This window comes from Cnephaeus nilssonii, assembly GCF_951640355.1.
Source record: "Cnephaeus nilssonii genome assembly, chromosome: 14".
Classification (NCBI taxonomy): Eukaryota; Metazoa; Chordata; class Mammalia; order Chiroptera; family Vespertilionidae; genus Cnephaeus; species Cnephaeus nilssonii.
In genome coordinates this window covers 17,420,944-17,444,775 of record NC_137085.1, presented here as the reverse complement: position 1 = coordinate 17,444,775, position 23,832 = coordinate 17,420,944, and the positions used below count along the sequence as shown (strand labels likewise).

Below are 23,832 nucleotides of genomic sequence, written 5' to 3'. Positions count from 1 at the left end.
CAGGTTCCAGCCTTCATGGTTGAATGGATTCTGTGGTTCAGTTTATTTATTTACTCATTGGCCAAAAACAATTTTCAAATATCTCAGGTACCTTTAAAGTACTGTATCTGATCTCAGTCCCTCATTCCAAAAGGTCAAATATATTTTGTTTTGTATGTTAAATCCAAATATTAAGTTGCAGCTTGTAAATTGCCAGATGGATATTAAAAATATCAGCAAGATAAGTAGCTGATACAGTGTTGCTGTTGTTGTCTGTTGATTACACAAGAAACATGATGAGAACCCTGGTTGGTGTGGCTCAGTTGTTTGAGCATCCTCCTGTACACAAAAATATCCCAGATTCCATTCAGGTCAGGGCATATGCCCAGGTCTCCGACTTCATCCCTGTAGGGGGCAACTGAGTGATGTTTATCTCTCACATCAATATTTCTCTCTTCTCCTCTCTCTAAAGGCAATAATAATATATTTAATCCTATATAATAAAGAGGTAATGTGCAAATTGATCCTCACACCCTCACAAGATGGCTGCCTACGACCAGGACAGCAGGGGGGTTAGTGAGGGACGACCAAACGACTGAACATGCAGGTTGCATAGGACGACCAGGCCGGCAGGGGGGGGGCAGTTGGGGGCAATTAGGCTGGAGGGGGGGTACAGTGAGGGATGACTAGGCCAGTGGGGGGGCAGTTGGGGGCAACTAGGCCAGCAGAGGGAGTCAGTTGGGGGCGACCTGGCTGGCAGGGGGGGCAGTAAGGGGTGACCAGGCCAGCGGGGGGGGGGCAGTTGGGGGCGACCTGGCCGGTAGCGGGGGGCATTTAGGGGTGACCAGGCAGGCAGGCAGGTGAGCAATTAGGAGCCAGCGGTCCAGGATTGTGAGAGGGATGCAGGCTGTGCTGAGGGGACCCGTCTCCTCCTCCCCCCCCCTCCCCCCCCCCCCCCCTGCACGATCCGGGCCTCTAGTGTATATATATAATTATCCATGCTCATTTTGAAAAATTCCAAGTATTAAATATTAAAAAGTTATAACTATTTTTCTTCACAGGCCACCCCTTGCCCATGATAACCATATAACAATTCTCTATTCATCATTCCAAACCCTCACCATTTTTCATTTGCTCTTTTCACTTGATAATTTTGGAGATTTTTTTTTTTCACATCAGTATTTTTCATCCACTTCATTCTTTTTTAATCTTGCATGGTATTTCATAGTTTCATGTACCATGATTTAACATTTTACAAAACAGTGAAAATTTTCATTGCTTCTAATTATTTAAAACAACTAACAATATTGCAAAGAATATCACATATGTATGAACATCTTTGCATGCATATGATTATATTTGAAAAATAGATTCCTAGAAGTAGAATTGCAGATCAGAGTATAAGCATTTTCAAATATGATAAATATTGCCAAAATGATTCCCAAAAGGCTGTGTCAATTTACACTATACTTAAAAAACAAAATTTGTCTTTCTCTTAGCTCTACTCCTTAAGATAGCTAACAAATTTCAATATTAAAAAATAAATGTTGCCCTAGCTGGTTTGGCTCAGTGGATCAAGTGTCCACCCACTGACTGAATGGTCCCATGTTCAATTCCTGTCAAGGACATACCTTGGTTGCAGGCTCAATCCCCAGCCTGCTTGGGGCACGAGCAGGAGGCAATCAATTGATGTGCCTCACATTGATGTTTCTCTCTTTCTCTCTGTCTCTCCCCCTCCCTTCCACTCTCTTGAAGAATCTATGGAAAAATATCCTCGAATGAGGATTAACAAAAATAAAAGTAAAAAAATAAATGTGAGTCTGTCTGTAATTCATTGTCCTTATTATTAACAATAACTCTGAAAAAACAACAACAACAATAACTCTGAAAAGTCTCCAATGTAAAGACAATGTACCTGACTAAAATGAACAAAACTGTACGACATTTCCTAACCACTTAGCACGTAATTTTAACAATAGAAGGCTAGATACAAGAAAACAGTTCACAAAGAAAACAAAAAGGTGAAACCTTTCTCTCCCCTAATTCTTGGTCATAAATTCAAGACTTCTCATGGACTGAGCTCCATAGGTTTGTGAGTCCGTCTGATTCAAAAACGGGGGGAAGAATGGAATTTAGGTCTTCTAAGACTACTTTTAGAATCCTGGCTATTCCCAGAATTCAGAAGGCATGGAAAAACCATGTCCTCAGTAAAAGTTTCTGAGTTTCTGAATGATCAAATATCACTCACATGACCTGACGTGGCATGAAAGCTTTATGTTCTGTATACTACTGGTTTCTTAATGGTGAAAAAGGTAGCATTCTGTATTGCTAATTGCTCTATAATTTTTAAATGTAAGACAGCCTGGCCAGTGGGTGTAGCTCAGCAGTTGAGCATCGATCCAGGAACCAAGAGGCCCCTGGTTCAATTCCCGGTCAAGGCACATGCCCAAGTTTCAGGCTCCATCGACTCCCAGTATGGGGCGTGCAGGAGACAGCCGATCAATGATTCTCTCTCATCATTGATATTTCTATCTCTCCCCAACTCCCTTCCTCTCTAAAATCAATAAAAACATATTTTTTAAAAAAGAAATATAAGACAGCCATAATAATTTAGTTTATAAATTGTCTAACATTTTGCCTTCCTTGTGTTTTTATTCTAATTTGTCTTAAGAAATTCCTCTGAAACACCTTTATCTGATAAAAGATACCCCCCACATTTATGATGTTTGGACAAAATACAACCTTTGAACATTTACCTTAAGGTATTCCAGTATGCAGTGGTAGTTAATATTTAACTAACATTACCCTATTTATATTTACAGTTAGGACTTCTTGAGACAAAAAAGCAATGTAAAAATAACAGAATCGGTCACTTTTTGCAGCCCCTGCACTAAGAGTTGGACCCTTAGTATATGTTTATTGCTAAATCCAAGGTAGAATATATTCCCATTAGCTCTTTCTTTTCTTTTCTTTCTTTTCTTTTCTTTTCTTTTCTTTTCTTTTCTTTTCTTTTCTTTTCTTTTCTTTTCTTTTCTTTTCTTTTCTTTTCTTTTCTTTTCTTTCTTTTCTTTTCTTTTCTTTTCTTTTCTTTTCTTTTCTTTTCTTTTCTTTTCTTTTCTTTTCTTTTCTTTTCTTTTCTTTTCTTTTCTTTTCTTTTCTTTTCTTTTCTTTTCTTTTCTTTTCTTTTCTTTTCTTTTCTTTTCTTTTCTTTTCTTTTCTTTTCTTTTCTTTTCTTTTCTTTTCTTTTCTTTTCTTTTCTTTTTTTTCTTTCGCCACCTAAGCCCACAGAATGTACTTTTCCAGATTTATCTTTAGGCCATCTACTTCTTGAGAACTGATAACAGAATTTTTGCTTTGCCCCTACACATTCTTGTTGTTTTGTTTGTTTGTTTTTACTTTTTCTCATGGCAACCTTAGTATGTACAACAATTTCTTTCTTCTCACTTGTTTTCTGATAGTCTTAACTTCAGGACTGTCTACATCAATATTTTGACATTCTTGTTTCATCTATAACTTTACCCTTCTCTACCACTCTACTCATTTTTGTTTTCTACTTTTTTTTAGGTAAAATTACATATGTTGAAATGCACATGTTGAAACTTATATAGAATAAAAACTCAAGCTATTCAAGTGGTTGAGCGTCGACCTATGAACCAGGAGGTCACAGTTCAATTCCTGGTCAGGGCACATGCGGGGGTTGTGGCTCCGTCCCAGTGTGGGGCGTGCAGGAGGCAGCTGATCCATGATTCTCTCTCATCATTGATGTTTCTATCTGTCTTGCTCTCCCTTCCTCTGTGAAATCAATAAAAATATATTTTTAAAAAACACACAAAACAAACTTAAGCTGTAGCCCTACTCCTACAGATTTTAACTATAGTTTTGTGTGTGTGTTTTTAAAGAATACACCCAGCCCTGGCCAGGTGGCTGGGTTGGCTGGAGCGTCATCCCATATACTAAAAGGTTGTGGGTTCAATTCCTGGTCAGAGCAAATACCTAGGTTGCGGATTCCATCTCAGTTGGGGCACTTAAGGGAGGCAACCCATCGATGTTTCTCTTTCACATCTATGTTTCTCTCTCTCTAAACATACCCTAGGATGAGGATTAAAAAAAAAAAAAAAAAGAATATACCCCATGTAACCTCTACACTTCAACTTTCAATAAAAAGAAGATACTCTTCAGCATTGACTTAAATAGATTTTTTATAATGGCAGTTAAATATTTAGAAACAAGACTAGATTTTATAAACAATAAACTAAAATAGATTTTTAACTTAAAGGTAAATTTTTTTTAATTTCTTTATTGATTAAGGTATCACATATTTGTCCTCATCCCCCCATTCCCATCCCACACCCCTCCCCATGCATGCCTCTTCCCCCCTGTTGTCCTTAACCACTGGTTAGGCTCATAAGCATGCACACAAGACCTTTGGTTGATCTCTCCCCTATATCCCCACCCTCCCTTACCCTCCCTCTGAGGCCTGACAGTCTGATCCATGCCTCCTTGTTTCTGGGTCTGTTCTTGTTCATCAGTCTATGTTGTTCATCATTTCCCCTAGATGAGTGAGATCATGTGCTACTAGAAATACACTTATAAGAACCGAAAATGAGACAAGCAATAATGGTTATGCTGAAAGGCAAATGAATCAGTCTGCAGTGAGTTTCTTTCTTGGCCAACAGTTCTTTTGAGACCCAATTTCAATGTCAAACAGTTCCTTATGTGCACATGTCAGCAATGATATTTCAGTTCTGGATGGTGGACAAATGGTGGTAATGCAGGTCCGACCCTCTCTGGTTTGGTCATGGGCAACCTGCAGTGACGCACAGCTGCTGACTGCTAGTTTGGCAAGGTGACGTCAGCGTCTTCCATCTCTGGACTGCTTCTCTTCTGTCTTCATGGCTGGAGTAGTCCTGTCGATTCCTCTCTGTTGCCAGAATCCACATGGTCTCAGAGTTGTTTTCTGAAAATATACAAACATATTCTTGACCAAAAGTTAATAAAGGAATATTTTCTACAAATGTGACTTGGGATCCTTTTTCATTTTTTGCCCAGATGATTTTCCTCTGGCTTGTTTTGACACCATGTGTGTTTTTCATGGGTGTCTTGCTGTTAGCATTACAATTAATTTCCTAAAGTACAAGTTTTCTAGATGTAATTTACTTACAGGATATTTTTCCTTACATGATATTCTACTATCCCCCCCCTTTTTTTAATTTAAATATTAGGAGGCTTTTGAAAATTTTTAAATGTAGTCTTGATAGCTTTAAATTTTTAATTTTTTGCACTATAATATAACTGCTTTAGGTTCATTACATATGCAATTTTATCATGAGATGAACTACCAATAAAAATTTTAGTTAACACTTTAGGAACTGCTTTTTTTCCAGTACTATTAATTTTTCTAGAATATTTGCTTGTTTCAATGAGCTAATTTAAATTAGCCTGAAAACTTGACTACTATTTTACTGTCAAATTTATTACTCTAACAACAATCTTATTTTACCCTGTAAATATTAGTGGAAAGGATTCTTTGCCTTCCTGAGTAGGTCCTGAGCATTCCTGGTGGTAGGCTGGATTTAGATATCAAAAACCCACTTCCCCACACCATGGGTTCAAGACAACTCAAACAATTCTTGTTGCAGTCAGAGGGCAGCTGCTGTCGGCCAAGTCTCTGTCTGTTACCCGGGTCCTGATTTGAGCTGGGCATGGGAAGTTAAGCAGCCATGGGGGAAGGAGACTTCCTTCAGAAGGGGTGAGGGTCCAGGCCCCTGAAAAGTTAGGGGGGTGAGGGTCTGTGTCCCACCTCTGTTGACCCCCAAGTTCTTTCCTGATGGCCCCTCTACGACTGTGCCTGTCTTAGGTTGTTCCTTCCCTGAGGAATCTTACCCATCTCTGGCTAACCAGCCATCCTCTGGGGCAAAGCAGGGTGATGTGAGTTTCAGTTCTGTCTCCTTGTTATAAAGGTAAAATTTTTAAATCAATAGAAATCTAAATTAACAGTTAATTTTAAAAGGTAAAATTATCTGGCTAAAACAAAAAATCCTTGCTCACAACATGAATATAGTGCTGACTCCTACAGCAAAGGTTCTTTGACCAATGATACAGGTGATACTCAACATTTTTAATAACTGGTACTAAATCAAGACCAACCATTCAAAATAGATGTTGTCTATAATTAGTAGGGCCAACCTTTGTATATTAGCTGAATATCTGCATGGATATAACTTCATTATAGTGGGGACAATAACTCAATTGTATTAAAAACTTTCTCTATACCTGCATTTCTTAGAATGTTTTATCACTTGCCTTCTATGTGAATCAAATGCATCATTTACCTATCAAGCTCTCTTTTTTTTCTCATTAGCCCATGACAAAGTGACACTAATGTGTGAGGAAGCAAATGTATATACAAAGGTAGGCCTCACTTTATTGTAAGATAGTTATCCACATGATCTAGAATATAATTATGTAACATTATAAACACAAATGTGAAAAATTGAAACATTCTTGCAGAAAACCCTCAGATTGCCATGAATGTATTCACAGGCCCACTTGCCTGGAGCAGTTTCTTCAATTTGGGTCATCCCAGTACCATTTCCATGATTCTTGTTCTATCCATGTATCATCTGTACTCTTTTTTTTAGATGGCTGATATATATTTTTTTAATTTAATAAATCTTTATTGTTCAGATTATTACAATTGTTTCTCCTTTCCCCCCATAGCTCCCCTCCACTCGGTTCCCACCCCACCCTTTGCCCCCCCACTGTCCTCATTCACGATTTTTGTCCAGTCTCTTTCTGCACCCCCCAAACCCCTTTCCCCCTGAGAATTATCAGTCCACTCCCTTTCTATGCCCCTGATTCTATTATATTCACCAGTTTATTCTGTTCATCAGATTTTTTATTCACTTGATTTTTAGATTCACTTGTTGATAAGATATGTATTTATTGTTCATAATTTTTATCTTTACTCTTTCCTTCTTCTTACTCTTCTTAAAGAATACCTTTCAGCATTTCATATAATACTGGTTTGGTGGTGATGAACTCCTTTAGCTTTTTCTTATCTGTGAAGCTCTTTACCTGACCTTCAATTCTAAATGATAACTTTGCTGGGTAGAGTAATCTTGGTTGTAGGTTCTTGCTATTCATCACTTTGAATATTTCTTGCCACTCCTGTCTGGCCTGCATAGTTTCTGTTGAGAAATCAGCTGACAATCATATGGGTGCTCCCTTGTAGGTAATTAACTATTTTTCTCTTGCTTTTTTTAATATTCTCTCTTTGTCTTTTGCCTGCCTTGGCATTTTAATTATGATGTGTCTTGGTGTGGTCCTCTTTGGATTCCTTTTGTTTGGGGTTCTGTGCGCTTCCTGGACTTGTAAGTCTATTTCTTTCACCAGGTGGGGGAAGTTTTCAGTCATTATTTCTTCAAATAGGTTTTCAGTATCTTGCTCTTTCTCTCCTCTGGCACCCCCATAATTCTGATGTTGGTACGCTTGAAGTTGTCCCAGAGGCTCCTTACACTATCTTCAAATTTTTGGATTTTTTCTTTTTGCTTTTCCGGTTGAGTGTTTTTTGCTTCTTTGTATTTCACATCTTTGACTTGATTCTTGCATTCCTCTACTCTGCTGTTGGGTCTCTGTATAATATTTTTTATTTCAGTAGTGTATGTTTAATTTCTAGTTGGTCCTTTTTCATATCCTCAAGGGTCTCACTAAATTTATTGGCCTTTTCTAGGAAATTCTTGAAAAACCTTATAACTGTGGTTTTGAACTCTATATCCAGTCATTTGTTTTTCTCCATTTCTTTTGTTTGTGATCTGTTTCTTTGTCTCTGCATTTTTGCTGTTTCCCTGAGTTGGTAGGGTAGCTTTGTGTGCTAAGTGTCCTATATGGCCCAGTGGGTTGGCCTCCCCAGTTACCTGAGTTGGACACTCTTGATACACCCCTTTGTGGACTGTGTGTATAGTCTTGTTGTAGTTAAGTCTTGATTGTTGTTGGTATCACGGGGAGGAATTCACCTCCAGGCCAGTTGGCTGTTAGGATCAGCTGTGTCTATGCCGGGAGAACTTTTGTGCTGGAGACAGCCTTATGAGACAAGACTTGCAAAATTGCAAAAGCCTCTGTGCTCAGCTTGGATGGGGCGGAGTCTCAGGGCTGAGCAGACAGTCTTGGCTTCCCGTCATCCCTGCCCTATGAGGCCCCTGGGTCTCAGTGTCCCTTGGTAATCGCTGCAAGCACCTCTGAGAGAAAACTGCCCTTGAGTTTCGCCCGCTGCCAGACAGTCCAGTTTCTCCCCTGATGAATCTGGATTCCCAGAAACTCGCCCGGAACAGGAGTTCAGCGCAGTCGGGAGCTTCCGGTTCCCTCCAGCTAGAGAAAACCAGCGGCACACTCAGCAGTCAGTCCTCTCTGCACGCACTTGCACGCACGCCTCCAGACCTCTGCCTTTTGCGGCTCCCCTGAGTTTCCACCTGACGATCCAGATTCCCCCTGTAAGAGCCTGGGTCCCCAGGGGCTCGCCCAGAACTGGGGTTCAGTGCAGTCGGAACTGGGGTTCAGTGCAGTCGGGACTTTCCGACTCCCTCCCGCTAGGGAAAGCCAGTGGCAACCTCAGCAGTCAGTCCTCTCTGCGCACACTTGCGCGCGTGCCTCCAGACCCCTGCCCTTCGCGGCTCCCCCGAGTCTTCAAATATTTTTTATAACATCACTTTCACTTTTTAAAATTGATTTTAGAGAGAAACATCGATTTGTTGTTCCACTTATTTATGTATTCATTGGTTGAATCTTGTATTTGCCCTGACTAGAGGTCAAAACTGAAAACTTGGCATATCAGGACAATGCTCTAATTAACCGAGCTGCCTGGCCAGAGCAATTATTTTAAAAGGAAATTTTATACCACTATCATAAATGGAAAACCAGTATCATTTGCCATAAGAGCTGTCACTAAATACAATGTAAGCAATATTAAATTCTAACCAGATACTATTATCTCTTGAAGACTCTGGGCCAGAGACCTATTTCTCCTTTTTATAAAAAGGGAGATTACCAAGTATGGGTGTAAAAGGCATACTAACACCAAAGGGAAACTTTTCTTCTATTTCCAGTGTTAAAAAAGAGACAGCAGGCCTAAAATGGACTCACTTGTGCTAAGCCCCACATTAGCAAACCAAGACTTAATCCTAATCTAACTGCAGTTTCAACCACTCCTAGGAATTTAACCTTTAAGCAGTTAACCTGGAATTACCTAGTCAGCACTGGTGAGGTAATCTATATATATAAAAAGCTAACATGCAAAGTGTCCCCTGGCGAGTTTGACCGGGAGACCGGGAGTTTGATCGCTCGCTGTGACGTGCATTGACCACTAGGGGGTGGCGCGGAACGAAGGAAGGCCACGGCCGGCAGCCGGAAGGCACCAATCGGCTTTGATCACTGGCCAGGCCTAGGGGCCCTACCCCTGCACGAATTTCGTGCACTGGGCCTCTATTTACCAGATAAAATCTTTCCATTCCCCTTAGGAGAGTGACCCAGCCTGAGACAATGCTTCTTTTACTAATAATTTCCTTCTTTTGCCCCTTTTCCTCCTTTAAAACTTTTCCTTTTTTTATAGCTCAACAGAGCTCCTTTCTACTTTTTAAAGTTTAGTATCAGCATTATAACAACTTTCTCTGATAAATTAGAAGATCTAGTGTTGGTTCCACTAATAATTATCTTTAAGTGTTAAATAACATACATAAATCATCAACTTCAGGAGCAAAAATGTACAAGGTATTTATTGACTCCACTCTGAGAAATAAAAAATTAGCCCTCACACCAACTCTGATGACTCTCTCCTTTACCTTTATTGTCAATTTTGTCAGAATATTAGTTTCACATTATGTAAATTTTCTATCAAAAATTGTAACTATCACATTAAATTTTATAAATATGTCGCGAGCCACATGCGGCTCTTTGGCCCCTGAGTGTGGCTCTTGCACAAAATACCACGTGCAGGTGCGCACGAAGTGTGATTGAAACTTTGTGGCCCATGCGCAGAAGTCGGTTTTCGGCCTGGGTGAGTCTATTTTGAAGAAGTGGCATTAGAACACTCAAGGGGCCAAAGAGCCGCGGTTTACTCACCACTGGTTTAGGGGAGTTCTCATTGACAATATTGTTTTTAAAATTCATCTTTCAGTAGGCAAAATTACATCCTCAATATTTTCTTTTTAGAAAAGATAATGGGTTAACTGTTTCCTGGGTCTTTATATATTCTGTTATTTTTCTAAATGAAACTTCAATGAATTAATCTTTCCCCAGAAAATTCTGTAGCTATAGCACTATTCCTCTACAGCATTTAAAAACTAGATTGGAAGAGATTGTAACTCATTTCTCTAAGTGGGGATTTTTTAAAAATATATATTTTTTAATTTTTATAATTTTTTTTTACAATTAGAACAAGGCCTTCACTGTGATCATTAATTCAAACCTTCCCTCTAAATTTTTTGACATAAGTACTTAACAAGGAACCAAATATATTGGTTAGAGTATATTTATTTTCTTTTTCCTTATTTGTCCTTCATTGAAACAATAGCCTTATGCAAAAAGCAGATCATAGTCTACAAAGTCAGTGGAAAGGTTCCGGGGATGCCAGACAACTGGGTAGAGTTGTTATCCCTCCCGAATATGGTTCTAAAAAATGTTTACCGTAACTGAGGAGCCCACAGGGAAGGCAAATATCTAACCTTGAACAGGCAAATAAGCAAAAGGTCAGTCACAGAAAAACAAAACTAAAGAACAATCTGGAACATTTCTCTATGAGAATATGTTATTAATGTAACTAGAAAAGCACATCTCCTCCCCAATCCTACCCCCACTCATGGAGGTAGAGGATTACTGTGTCAGAGGATCCTAAGTCTTCATGTAGCGTCTCCAACGGGAGCAGTGGGAGTCTGAAGCCTTAATCAAAAATTTAATTTAGTGGGGAAAAAAGGGGACATCTGTAATACTTTCAACAATAAAATTTAATTTAGGAAAGGTTAGTAGGAGGATGACACCTTCAAGAATAAGTTGGCACAGAGTAAAGACATGGGGTATTTCCAAAGCTTGATCTTTGTATAGCAAAGTAGTGGCCATTAAGAGATGGCTCAATCATGGACCTGATTCTTAAGCTAACTTTGAATGCCCTTTTTTAAATTCTTTTTTTTTAAATGCCTGGTAGTAGGAACAGTTTGAAAGCTAGAAGATAAAAGAGGACTGACATTGTCCTGCAAAATAAAATGCTACTTTTATTTTTTATTTTTGTATTTTATTTATTTATTTATTTATTTATTTATTTAAATATATTTTTATTGATTTCAGAAGGGAAGGGAAAGGAACAGAGAGAGATAGAAACATCAATGAGAGAGAATCATTGATTGGCTGGTCTTCTGTACGCCCCCTACTGAGGATCGAGCTCACACCCAGCATATGCCCTTGACTGGAATCGAACCCGGGATCCTTCAGTCCACAGGCCAATGCTCTATCCACTGAGCCAAACCAGCTAGGGCTAAAATGCTATTTTTATAGTGAGCAGAGGTGAAGCTATATTGATGATAGAAGAGTCAAATGTTTCTTTCTCAGCATGGAAAGAGTTCATGTACTCTAAGTGGAGTACTGTGTCTCAGAATTAATGCCCGACTTTGGGCGATGTGGGTGTATTTGACATAATAGTTACTATTAAGTGAGGACCCCAGGAAGAATTAGGTGGAAATATCTCCAAGGGAACTGGGCTTAGAAACCACACCCACCTTGGACTGTGTTGCTAAAGTCATAGTCTAAATAGAATGAATAATTCACCCTTAGCGATTTGGCTCAGTGAATGGAGCATCGGGCCTGCGGACCAAAGCGTCCCAGGTTCGATTTGAATCAAGGGCACTTACCTTCATTGCAGGCTCCTCCCCGGCTTGGGCCCCGGTTGGAACTCGTGCAGGAGGCAACCAATAGATGTGTGAGTGGGGCATGGGATCTCCTGAAAGGGGTTGAGATATTAAAAAGCATTTTAAAGAAGGAAATTTGAACAAAATTCATGCTCTCAGGCATGAAAGCAGATATGAAGCCAGAGCAAAGTAGGGATTTGGGTGTGTTCAGGAGCGACCCCTGCAATGGTTTATATAATTTTTTATACTTTTGCCTTGAGGATCATTAAGAGTTAGATTGTGATACATATAACAGAAAACTAAAAATAATAGTGCCTTAACCTTTTGCACTCGGATGTCGAGTGTGACTCAACACGGTTAGCATTAGAATAAAGGAATCGAGAAAAAAGCAAGCGAGTGCAAAGGGTTAAATTAGGTGAAATTTTATTTCTCATGCAAAATTCTAGAGGTAGTGGTTTCAGGGTTGTTATGACATTTCATGTTCATCAAAGATGCCAATCTCTTTTTGTTCCATTATGTGAGCATATGACAATATTGTTGTTGAATGGCTTTCATTCTTAAGCTCACAAAATGGTTAGAAGCTTTTTTAAAGAAGCTTCCCTAGAAGTCCAGAATCTTCCACTTATGTCTCAAGAGCCATAACTTGGTCACATGGTCACTCCTAGTTGCAAGAAAGGCTGGGAGATGCAGTGTTTTTCCTGGGCATAGTGCCACCTCTAATAATAGACGTTGGTAAGAAGTGAAGAATGTGTAATGGGTAGGCAAATAGTAGTCTCTCACATAGCAGTTGTCATATAAAGTTAATTTTTTATATCTATAGCAGCGATTTTCAACCTTTTTCATCCCATGGCACACATAAACTAATAATTAAAATTCTGCGGCACAACAAAAATATATTTTTGTCCACCCAACAACCAAAAGAGGTATAATTTTGATTAGTTCACACCGGGCAGCTATAGTTGTGTTGACTATTGTCATTTTTTTATTTGACAATCTAAGGGAAAAGAGGTTAGTGCCCCTAACTAAATAGTCAGGTATTGTATGTTTTAAAAGTTCTTGCAGCACAATGATTAAAAATCAGTGATGTATACTAATTCACTTTTGTAAGCCTCAACTCAACTCATTGGCAAAGAGTTGTGTGGGAATGGTGTAGTAAATAAACCAACAGAGCAAAAAAGGGAAACGTGGCATGATCCACACACCCAGTCCACTGCGAGCCCTCATGCAAGGGATTGGTTTGTCTACTGAGGGAAATGTTTCCCGGAATTCTAAGAGATGGCCAGCCTCAAAGTGAGGAAAACCCACAGTGTGCCTTGGAGCAGTGAGTGTATTAGGAAACTAGCAGGAGGGTTCTGAGACAACTTCCCCCACCCCCAACCTTTCCTTCATGTATATTATAGGAGAAAGTTTACCTTTGAAGGAGCTATAGGAAAGGGGAAAGCTACTTCCTCTTCTGGTCGCAGAATAGATGCAGCAGTTCCAAGCATCATATCCAGAAATAACATCTAGAAGGTCTTTCTTAAAAGTAAGAAAACTTTCCCCAGCATTTGTCACACTGGATAATATGCCCACTCTGAACAAGGCATTGACAAGGGGAATGAAATTACATTGACCAAGATCAGTGATTCTCAATCTTGGCTGAGTATTAGAACTACCTGAGAGTTTACTTCCTATTTAATTAGAATGCCTGATAGTAAGATCCAGGCATTAGAATTTTTTAAAGATCCCTAAGTGATTCCAATTTGCAAGCAAGGCTGGGCACTTCTGGCCAACACATTTTTGTGCCCCAACCAACAGCGTTCACAATACCTGGAAACTTGTTGGAAATACAAATTCTTCAACTCTATTGTCCAGGACCTAGTGAATCAGGAACTCCAGAGGTCGGGCCCATTAATGCATTTTTTGCAAAGCTCTTCAGATGATTCTGGTATACACTGAAGTTTGAAATCCACTGACCTAGACTAATTAATATGTTATCCGGAGCAGTAGTTATGGTTACCTTTTCTGAAGCATTGATGAACAAAACTAGCAGGGAACCAGAGTTGAAAAGCATGAGCAGACAATAGTCTCAGCAATAAGCATTCTCATTCACTTACAACAAAACTTTTTAGTTTGAATTCAAGTTTACAGAAGAATTGTAATAATTAAAGAATTCGTGTATCTTTATCCCAAATCACCTGTTTTAGCACCCTCTCTTCCTCTATATACACACACATACACACACACTTTTGAGGGTTGGTACATATTCACTTCCTTTTACCCCTTAATATTCATACTAAGAACCCAGACATTCTTTTACATAACCACATTACAGTTATCAAATTCAGGAAATTTATCATTGACACAATATTTTAATTTAGTACATATTCCAATTGGTTGTGTTAACATAGCAATTTTTTTTCTATACAGGATCCAGTACAAGATCATGTGTTGCATTTAGTTGTAATGTCTTTTAAGTCTTCTTTAATCTATTGCAGATCCTTCGCCTTCCTTCCTTCCTTCCTTCCTTCCTTCCTTCCTTCCTTCCTTCCTTCCTTCCTTCCTTCCTTCCTTTCTTTCTCTTCCTTCCTTCCTTCCTTCCTTCCTTCCTTCCTTCCTTCCTTCCTTCCTTCCTTCCTTCCTTCCTTCCTTCCTTCTTTCTTTCTTTCTTTCTTTCTTTCTTTCTTTCTTTCTTTCTTTCTTTCTTTCTTTCTTTCTTTCTCTCCTCCTCCTCCTCCTCCTCCTCCTCCTCCTCCTCCTCCTCCTCCTCCTCCTCCTCCTTCTAATGATATTGACATTTTGGCTTTCTCATTCAACTCTGTGATGGTGTAAACAACCAGGACAATTTTGCCCTCCAGGGAACATTTAATATTTTTGGAGACATTTTTAGTTGTTAAAACTGGAAGGCATGGAGATGGATGTTAGCGTTGGTTACACAACAATGTGAATGTACTCAGTGCTACTGAAATATACCCTTACAAATAGTTAAAATGGTAAATTTTATGTATATTTTACCACATTGAACAAAGAAAACTAGGAGAGGGGAATAATATCATATAGTGGAGCCCTAGATGGTTTGGGTCGGTGGATAGAGTGTCGACCTGCAGACCAAAGGGTTCAGTTCCAGTCAAGGGCACATACCTTGGTTGCAGGCTCCTCCCCAGCCCCAGCCCTGGTCAGGGCACGTGCAGGAGGCAACCATCCATGTGTTTCTCTCACATCAATGTTTCTATCTGTCGTTCCCTCTCTCTTCCACTCTCCCTAAAAATCAACGAAAAAATATCCTCGGATGAGGATTAACAAGATAAATTAATAAATAAAATAATAGCATATAGTGGATACAGGCCAGGAATGCTACTAAACACATTACAGTACACTGTAGACTCCTACAACAAAGGATTATCCAACCCAAAAGGTCAATAATGGCAAGGTTGAGAAATCTTGGTGTAAATTATTAGCACAATCTTTAGCTGAAGGGTATTAAATGTGTATATCTACTGAGCAAACCAGGAAATTCTAAGGAAATGTAATATGGTTAGTGAAGAGTGATACATGCACAAAGACTTTTATTGCAATGTTGTTTATCATAAAGATAATTTTAAAATATCTTTAATGTCCATCAAAAATGACAATGGTAAAATTAATATGGAGTACATTACTATAAAAGAAAATTATGCACCTATTATTAAGATAAACTTATAGGTGTAAACTTGGGAAGATGTCTATGAAGCATTGAGTAAAACAAAAGCAGTTCCAAAACAACATAGTATACTAGTTCCTCCAGCCCGGCCTGCGCCCTCTCGCAGTCCGGGACCCCTTGCTCCTTACCACTTGGCTCGCTGCTCCTTAGTGCTGCCACGGAAGCAGGAGAGGCTCCTGCCACTGCTGCTGCGCTTGCCAGCCATGAGCCCGGCTTCTGGCTGAGCGGCACTCCCCCTGTGGGAGTGCATCGATGACCAGAGGGCAGCTCCTGCATTGAGCGTCTGCCCCCTGGTGGTCAGTGCACATCATAGCAACCAGTCGTTCTGGTCGTTCTGCTGTACAGGTTCCTTAGGCTTTTATTATATAGACTAGAGACCTGATGCACGAAATTCGTGCAGGAGTAGGCCTTCCTTCCCCAGGTTGCCGGCACCCTCTTCCCTCTGGCACGCAGGAGCTGGACTTCCCTTGCAGCCCTGGCTTCATCTGAAAGGTTGTCCAGAAGGACGTCTGGTCTAATTAGCATATTATGCTTTTATTATTATAGATATCTCCCCTATACTTTAAAAATGATCAAAATCTATATAAAAATGTTAAAATCTTAAAGGATATATGCCAAACTGTTAACAATGATTACCTCTGAAGGGTAGTATTAGAAACTTCCACTTTGTCTAGATTGTTGGAATCATGTATTACCAGATATATATAGAGATTAAAATACAGCAGTGAGGTTAATATCCAATAGTTATTAAATAATTATTGGCAATAATTCATTGAGCAACAAAAGGCAAAGCTAGGAGTCCTATGAGAAAGATTTGGTTCATTATCAGAAACAACTGCCATACCCTCAAAATCCTGAGGATTTCCCCATTTAAGCTTCTGAACTAGGTGTGCTGTTTTGTGGATGAAAGAAATGGAAAGTTTTGAGATCCCTGACATTCAAAGCCGTTGAAAGCCTCCACCTGCTCTTAGTCACATCCTGTTGGCCTCTGACCATTAATTAGTAATTTGTATTTGACTGGAGAGACCTAGGATATCTTAAAAGGCAAGTTCAAAAATTACAACACACTAAAGCAATGTTTCTTTGTTTGAAATATAATTTTATTGATTTCAGAAAGGAGAGAAACATCAATGATGAGAATCACTGATTGGCTGCCTCCTGCATGCCCCCTCCTGGTTCATAGGTGGATGCTCAACTACTGAGCCAAGCCAGCTGGGCTAAAGCAATACTTTCCAAAGGGTAGGTTATGATCCATTAATGAGTCATCAAAATAATTTACTAGGTTATGATCAATTTTAAAAGAACAGGATAAGATATAATAGATTAAAATAGAATAGAAAACTGGATTTTGGGTCTGGATAAAATTTATTTCCTTATGCGGGTTATGGTCAACAAATGTGAATGTTACTTCATTATACACTTAAAAGTATATTTTTATACAAGGAGCCAGGGTTAGAAGAGTCCTTTTTCTTCTACAAGAGTCCTTTTTTGATAATTTAATATTAAAGTTTTCAGTGTTTTATCTTTTGATATTTCAATTTAAGTTGGCTTTTTCAATTTCCTATATATCTGAGAATTACTTTTTAATATTGGAGAATTAAACTTAATAGACTTTATAAGTCATAAAGTGAAGACAAGCTTGACTATTTTATGATAATTTAAATAATATAAAAATGAATTAGAGTATCGTACTATTTTAATGATGCAGTTTTAAGGAATTTCAAATGTATACCTCTTTTTATTTCCCCTTTATGGGAGTCCTACAGAGAACCTCATGCTATTTTTGCCTTAATCCAAATCAGGTTATAATTGATCACAATTTTGTTAATAAATTAACATTTTGTGGTATTTTATTTTGAATATTTAACAGTGCCATCTGGTGGTTATTCTGAATGTTTTCATTTCTCGGGTGTGCATTTAAAAATGTAATTGCATGTGAATATCCAGTAGCTGGTAACAGATGTTTAACTTTTGAGGAATTGCAAAGCTGTTTTCCAAAGTGGCTATGCCATTTTACATCCCTATCAGCCATGTAAGGAGGTTCCAATTTCTCTACATCCTGGCCAACACTTACTTCCTTTTTTTTTTTTTTTTCTATTATAACCATCCTAGTCGGTAAAGTGAAATCTCATTTTGGATTTGATTTGAATTTCCCTAATAATTAATGATGTTGAGCATCTTTTAATGTACTTGCTGGCCATTTGTATGACTTCTTTGGAGAAAGGTCTACTCAGATCCTTTGTTCATTTTTCAATTGGGTTCATCTTTTTGTTGCTGAGTTAAGAGTTCTTTATATATTCTGGATACTAGACTTTATCAGATATTTGATTTGAAAATATTTTCTCCATTCTATAGTTGCCTTTCACTTTCTTGAGTATAGTTTTTTTTTTTTAATGACAGTCTCTATCAATAATCTTTCTAAAACACTTCATATTTACAACTATAGGCCTGGTGCATGAAATTCATGCACGGGTAGGGTTCCCTAGGCCTGGCCGGCGATCAGGGCCGATCTGTGGGGAGACCGGCGGGTGATGGGGGGGGGGCTCCCCCGCTGGCACTCACCTTGGCCTCTGGTCGCCTCCCTCTGTGGGGTGATCGATGGAGTGATGGGGGGGCCACTCACACCCACCTTGACTGGCCTGGGGCCTGTGGGCAGCTCCTGCATTGAGCATCTGCCCCCTGGTGGTCAATGAGCATCATAGCGACCGGTTGTTCACCAGTTGTTCCACTGTTTGGTCAATTTGCATATTAGGCTTTTATTATATAGGATATAGGATAGTCTAAAGTACACATTGGCTACTCCTCATTCCTCCCTCATAGACAGAGACCTTTGTCTTTTTTGCCCTGCCTGTAGCTCCAGTGACCAGCCCATAGCAGGAGCTAATATCAGTTGAATAAGAAAATTCCTCCCGAGTATCTAAACATCATATCATGGATCGTAAATTCAAATGTCTATAGGGGACTGGCAAGTGGCATACATGAGTAAATAGAGCTCTTTAGGAGTCGCCAAGCTGGTTTCTCTAACTAGTCCCAGAAAGAACTTTATCATCCTGTTCTACCACTTCACAATACAAAGCAATGTCTTCATGTCTACCTAAATATATGCCAGTCTTTAGTTCATTAGGGTAGCTGAGTCATGCCCAAGATGTACTACCAAAAGCAATATTGGATCACGGAATTAGCCTTATTCCGTCACTGAGTTTGGAGATTGCCTCGTTGAGATATCGGCTAAGAGTAAAAAAATCAGAGTTAACTGAATTCTTTGGTGTGACTATTGCAAAGAGCTCGGATCCAGAAGCTCCCCCTCACCAGTGCCATCTACAGCCCCGCGAGGTCAGACCGGCTTTAGTCCAGATTCCGTGGGAGTGGAAATGCGACACTCGCTGGGCTTCGGACCTAAAGTATCTGCGAGGAAAATCGTTCCTGAGGGCAGCCTCCGAGGGAGGGCGTGCAGCCGGACAGACGCCCAGGTTTGCGCGTGGCAGGAGATAAGTCCGAGAGTCAAAGCATTCCCAGGGCAGAGTCCAGGTCCTAAAGCACGACTCAAACGGAGACCCCGCTGACAACGGAACGCAGCCCTGTGACCTGGAATTCTTAATGGGCCGTGCAAAGGCGCACGCAGCAGGTGACGCGCCCAGTATTCTACGCGCGGGCGGGAGACCGATTGTCACTGTAGAGCCCGCGAGAGGGGCGGGGCAGAGTTGTCTCCCACGGCGCTTGCGCAGAGAGCCGGTTTCCACGGTCGGGTAAGGGGAAGTAGTAACTAGCGCCGAGCGCCGGGGAGGGCCCCCGCGTGCGCACGCGCACTCAGCAACGTCCGGCTTCCAGCACCCCGTCCTCGCAGACCTCGGGGCGGGGCCTCGGGGCGGGGTCTGGGGCGGGACTAAATGCGGAGGAAAGGACAGCCTGTCACTGTACACTCGCTGCCGTTGCTGTCGCCCCCGATTCCGAACTGCGAAAGTCATGTTACCCAATACCGGGTAAGGGGACCGGGGAGCCGCGGGGAAAGGCCGGGCCGCGCGGAGTGCGCCTGAGTGGATGGCCCGAGGGGCCCGGCGGCGGCGGCGGCGGCGGTGGGAGGGCTTAGGAAGCTGCCCGTCGCGCTCCGGAATGCTGGATCGCGCTGGACGCAGTGTTCCTAGAATTGCTATAACGCATGAAAAGTAACCCAAAGTTGTATACTTCAGGGTGGCAGCCATATATAATCTTCTTCCGCAGGTAAAGGGCCCTGAGTGGGCTGCCCCGCCGCCCGTAGGGCCGGCCCCATCTTGGCTTGAGCCATAGCTGAAGGCATGAAAGTTCTAGGTGAAAGGTCACTGGAACACTCGTGCACCTAATGCGTTGTTCTCTTGGGCAGAACGCTCAATTCTGGAAAAATAAAATAATGGACTATTTAAAAAGTGACTTTCAAGTGAGTAACTAATAAAACTAATCTTATAGATATTTTTGACGGGATTTTTTTCGCTTTAAAATACTTTTAATTGTGGTAAAATACACAATAAAAATTGCCATCTTAACCATTTTTAAGTGTATAGTTCAGTAGTAAGTATATTCAGCCCTAGCCGGTTTAGCTCAGTGGATTGATCGTCCCACCGTGGACTCAAGTATCCCATTTTCTATTTCAGTTAAGGGCTTGTACTGGGTTGCAAGTTGGAACCCATGGCCTTGTAGGAGCTCCTAGAGGAGGCAATCCATCTGCTGCTTTCTCTCTGTCTCTACTCCCTTCCACTCTCTAAAAATCAATGGAAAAATATCTCGGGTGAGGATTAACAACATCATATGCAGAAAGAATATTCACATGGTTGTGCAACCAATCTTTGGAACTTTTTCAACTTAGAAAACTCAATACCCATTTAAACAACTTCCCTCCTTCCCCAGCTCCTGGCAACCCACCGTTCTGCTTTGTTTCTATAAAGTATGGGTATATTGAGCTAAGTAGCATGGGCATTATGTAATTTGCTTGAAACATGCAAACACATGGCCAAAAGATTTAAACAGCTCAAAAGTGAGTTTTTGTCATCCCTAACTAACAATTCTGTTACTCTCTGGTATTTTTCCAAAAATATTCTGTGCATTTATAAATATACTAGAGTCCTGGTGCACAGCATTCGTGCACTGGAGGGGGCGGTCCCTCAGCCCGGCCTGCACCCTTTCCGGTCAGGGAACCCTCGGGGGATGTCTCACTGACAGCTCAGGCCCGCTCCCCGTGCCTAAGCTGGCAGTTGGACATCCTTAGTGCTGCCGTGGAGGTGGGAGAAGCTCCCACCACCACCATTGTGCTCACCAGCCGTCAGCCCAGCTTCTGGCTGGGCAGCTCCTGCTTTGAACATCTACACCCTGGTGGTCAGTGCACGTCATAGCGACCGGTTGTTCCGTCGTTTGGTCGATTTGCATATTACCCTTTTATTATATAGGCTAGGATAGGATTTTGTATATCACCCTAAACACACACACACCACATTTTTTAAAATTATTAAATTTATTGGGTTGACATTGGCTAATAAGATTATATAAGTTTCAAGTGTACTGTTCTATAATACATCCTCTGTAGATTGCATTGCATACACCACTTTTAATGGTAGCAAACTCTCTCTGTACCTATATGTCTAAGGACACACATTTTCAATACATATAACTCTTCTTTCCTTTTTTTTTTAGTATATTTTTATTGATTTTAGAGAGAAGAATGGAGGAGAGAGAGATAGAAATATCAATGATGAGAGGGAATCATCAATTGGTTGCCTCCTGCACGCCCCCCACTGGGGACTGAGCCCACAACCTGGGCATGTGTCCTGATTGGGAATCAAACCATGATCTGGTTTATAGGCCGATGCTCAACCACTGAGCCACACCAGCCAGACTCTTTTCTCCTTTTCATGGTTACATAGTATTCTATTGATGTACCATAATTGATTTAACCAGATCCATCATTGGATATCATCGGATCATTTCTAGTTTTTTGTTACACCATCTTTGCTACAATGATTATCCACATATTCACCTCTTTGCACATATTTGAGTATATCCACATGAGAAGTTCCTGGAAGTGAGGTTGCTGGATCAAAAAATATATGCACTTTAAATTTTGATAGCTAATACTAACAGCCCTCTCAAAAGGTTGCACGCCCAAAAGGATGAATGAGATTTCCTAATCCAACACACTGGCAAACAGCTTGATAATAAAAATGTTTGTTTTGATCATAAAAATCTAGAGGGAAAAATGGAACCTCATTATAGTAAAAATTTGAATCATGAGGATCTTTGGTATGTTTAAAGCAGTGGTCCTCAAAAGAGCACTTTTGACCCCATAGGATGTTTGAAAATATCTGGGAACATTTATTTGTTTGTTTGTTTGTTTGTTTATTTTAGAGAGAGAAGAAGGGAGAGAAAGAAATACTGATTGGCTGCCTCCTGTATGTCCCCCTCCCTGGGGATTGAGCCCACAACCTGGGCATGTACCCTGATCAGGAACCAATCCGGTTACCTCCAGGTGCAAGGGACAATGCCCAACCAACGGAGCCACACTGGCCAGGGCTGGGAACATTTTTGATTGCCACAATTAAGAGGCTGGTATCTAATAGTTGGAGTCCAGGAAGCTGGTAAATACCCTATAATGGGCAAGGTAACCCCCTATAACAAAGAATTATCTAGTTCAAAATAGTACAGAAATTGAGAAATTCTGATTTAAAGCCATCTTTGTATCTTTTTCTTTGCCTGGCTTACACAATAAAGTTTTTGATTGATCTCTGAGAGCTCTATTTTTAAAAAAAATTGTTTTTTTTTTCAGTTTTTAAACTTTATCTTGACTTTGATTATGTAATTTTATCATGTAGAATGTGTTTTTATTGTGTCATAGTTATCAGTCTTTTCTTTTAAGGTGTTTGTGTTTTTGTGCAAACCTATAAGGCCATCTTAAACCAAGATTTGTATTTTTATTTTTTTAATCCCCACCCAAGGATATTTTTCCCATTGATCTTTAGAGCAAGAGTGGAAGGGAGGGAGGAGGTGGAGTAAGAGAGAAAGAGAGACAGAGAGAAACATCTATGTGAGAGAGACACATCAACTGGTTGCCTCCCACACACGCCCCAAAACGGCAACTGAGGTGTGCCCTTGACCAGGAATCGAACCCGAGACCCTTCGGTCCTCACTCTTACCACTAAGCAAAACCTGCCAGGGCCAAGATTTTTAAAAATTGGGCCCTGGCCAGTGTGGCTCCGTTGGTTGAGTATTGTCCCATACACCCGAGAGGTTGCCCGTTCAATTCTGGTAAGGGCACACGCCCAGGATGGGGCTTGGTCCCCAGTGGGGCTTGTGCAGGAGGCAGCCAATTGATGTTTCTCTTCTTATCAATGTTTCTCTCTTCTTCTCTCCCTTCTTTCTCTCTCTCCCTTCTCTGTCTCTCAAATCAATAAAAACATCGTTTAAAAAAGATTTTTTTCATTGGTAAGTATTCACCTAGTATTTTTGTTTTGGGATTTTCTTTGAATCTCAGGTTTTTTCAACCTTTTGAGATGAAATACTGTTTTACATACTATTTTGGCATAGGAATTGAATTAGGAAACCCACTTCATTTTGGTTCAGTTGGTTGGCTTTATAGTTGTTCCAGCACCGTTGACTGACTAGTGATCTTTTCCTTCCTGTTAGAAATCCCACATCTATCATATATTAAATTCTTGTATGTAGAGGGGTTGATTCTTGACTTTTGGATTCTATTACTTGGTCTGTCTTTTCAATTACCAGTACCAAGCTATTTTAAATACTCTAGTTTTCTAAAACGTTTTAATATTGGGAAGGCCAGCTCCTGCTTCATTTGGATTCTTTTTTAAGAATTTTCCTGGTTATTCTTGAATGCTTATTTTTCCAAACGAACTTTAAAATAGCTTGTATAGTTTTTTAAAGTGATTTTATTTTTTAAAATAGCCTGGCCGGTGTGGCTAAGTGGTTGAGTCTCGACCTATAAACCAGGAGGTCAGGGTTCGATTCCCAGACATAGCACATGCCCAGGTTGCAGGCTCGATCTCCAGTGTGAGGCATGCAGGGAGCAGCCAATTGATGCTTCTCTCTCATCATTGATGTTTCTCTCTCTCCCTCCCCCTTCCTCTCTCAAATCAATAAAAATATGTTTTAAAAACATAATAAAATAGTTTAAAAATTTATCACCTTTATTCTGATTTTCAGGTACCAGAGAATTTTGGTAAATTTTAGTATAGGTTATCTCCACATTAGTAAGTTTTAGCCAACTATGTAGTGAGGAATTTGGGGTCCTTCCTTTCTTCCTTCTTTTCA

The 23,832-nt window shown here is 40.3% G+C and overlaps 1 protein-coding gene across 1 annotated transcript in view; it reads left to right on the top strand.

Moving 5' to 3' along the window:
* Positions 1–19,388: 19,388 nt before the first annotated feature.
* Positions 19,389–23,832, top strand: part of HSDL2 (hydroxysteroid dehydrogenase like 2) — a 45,619-nt gene continuing 41,175 nt past the window's right edge. Inside the window, exon 1 of the mRNA XM_079791058.1 lies at positions 19,389–19,526. Coding sequence (XP_079647184.1) covers positions 19,510–19,526 — 17 coding nt within the window. The 5' untranslated portion in view covers positions 19,389–19,509. The remainder of the gene's footprint in view (positions 19,527–23,832) is intronic.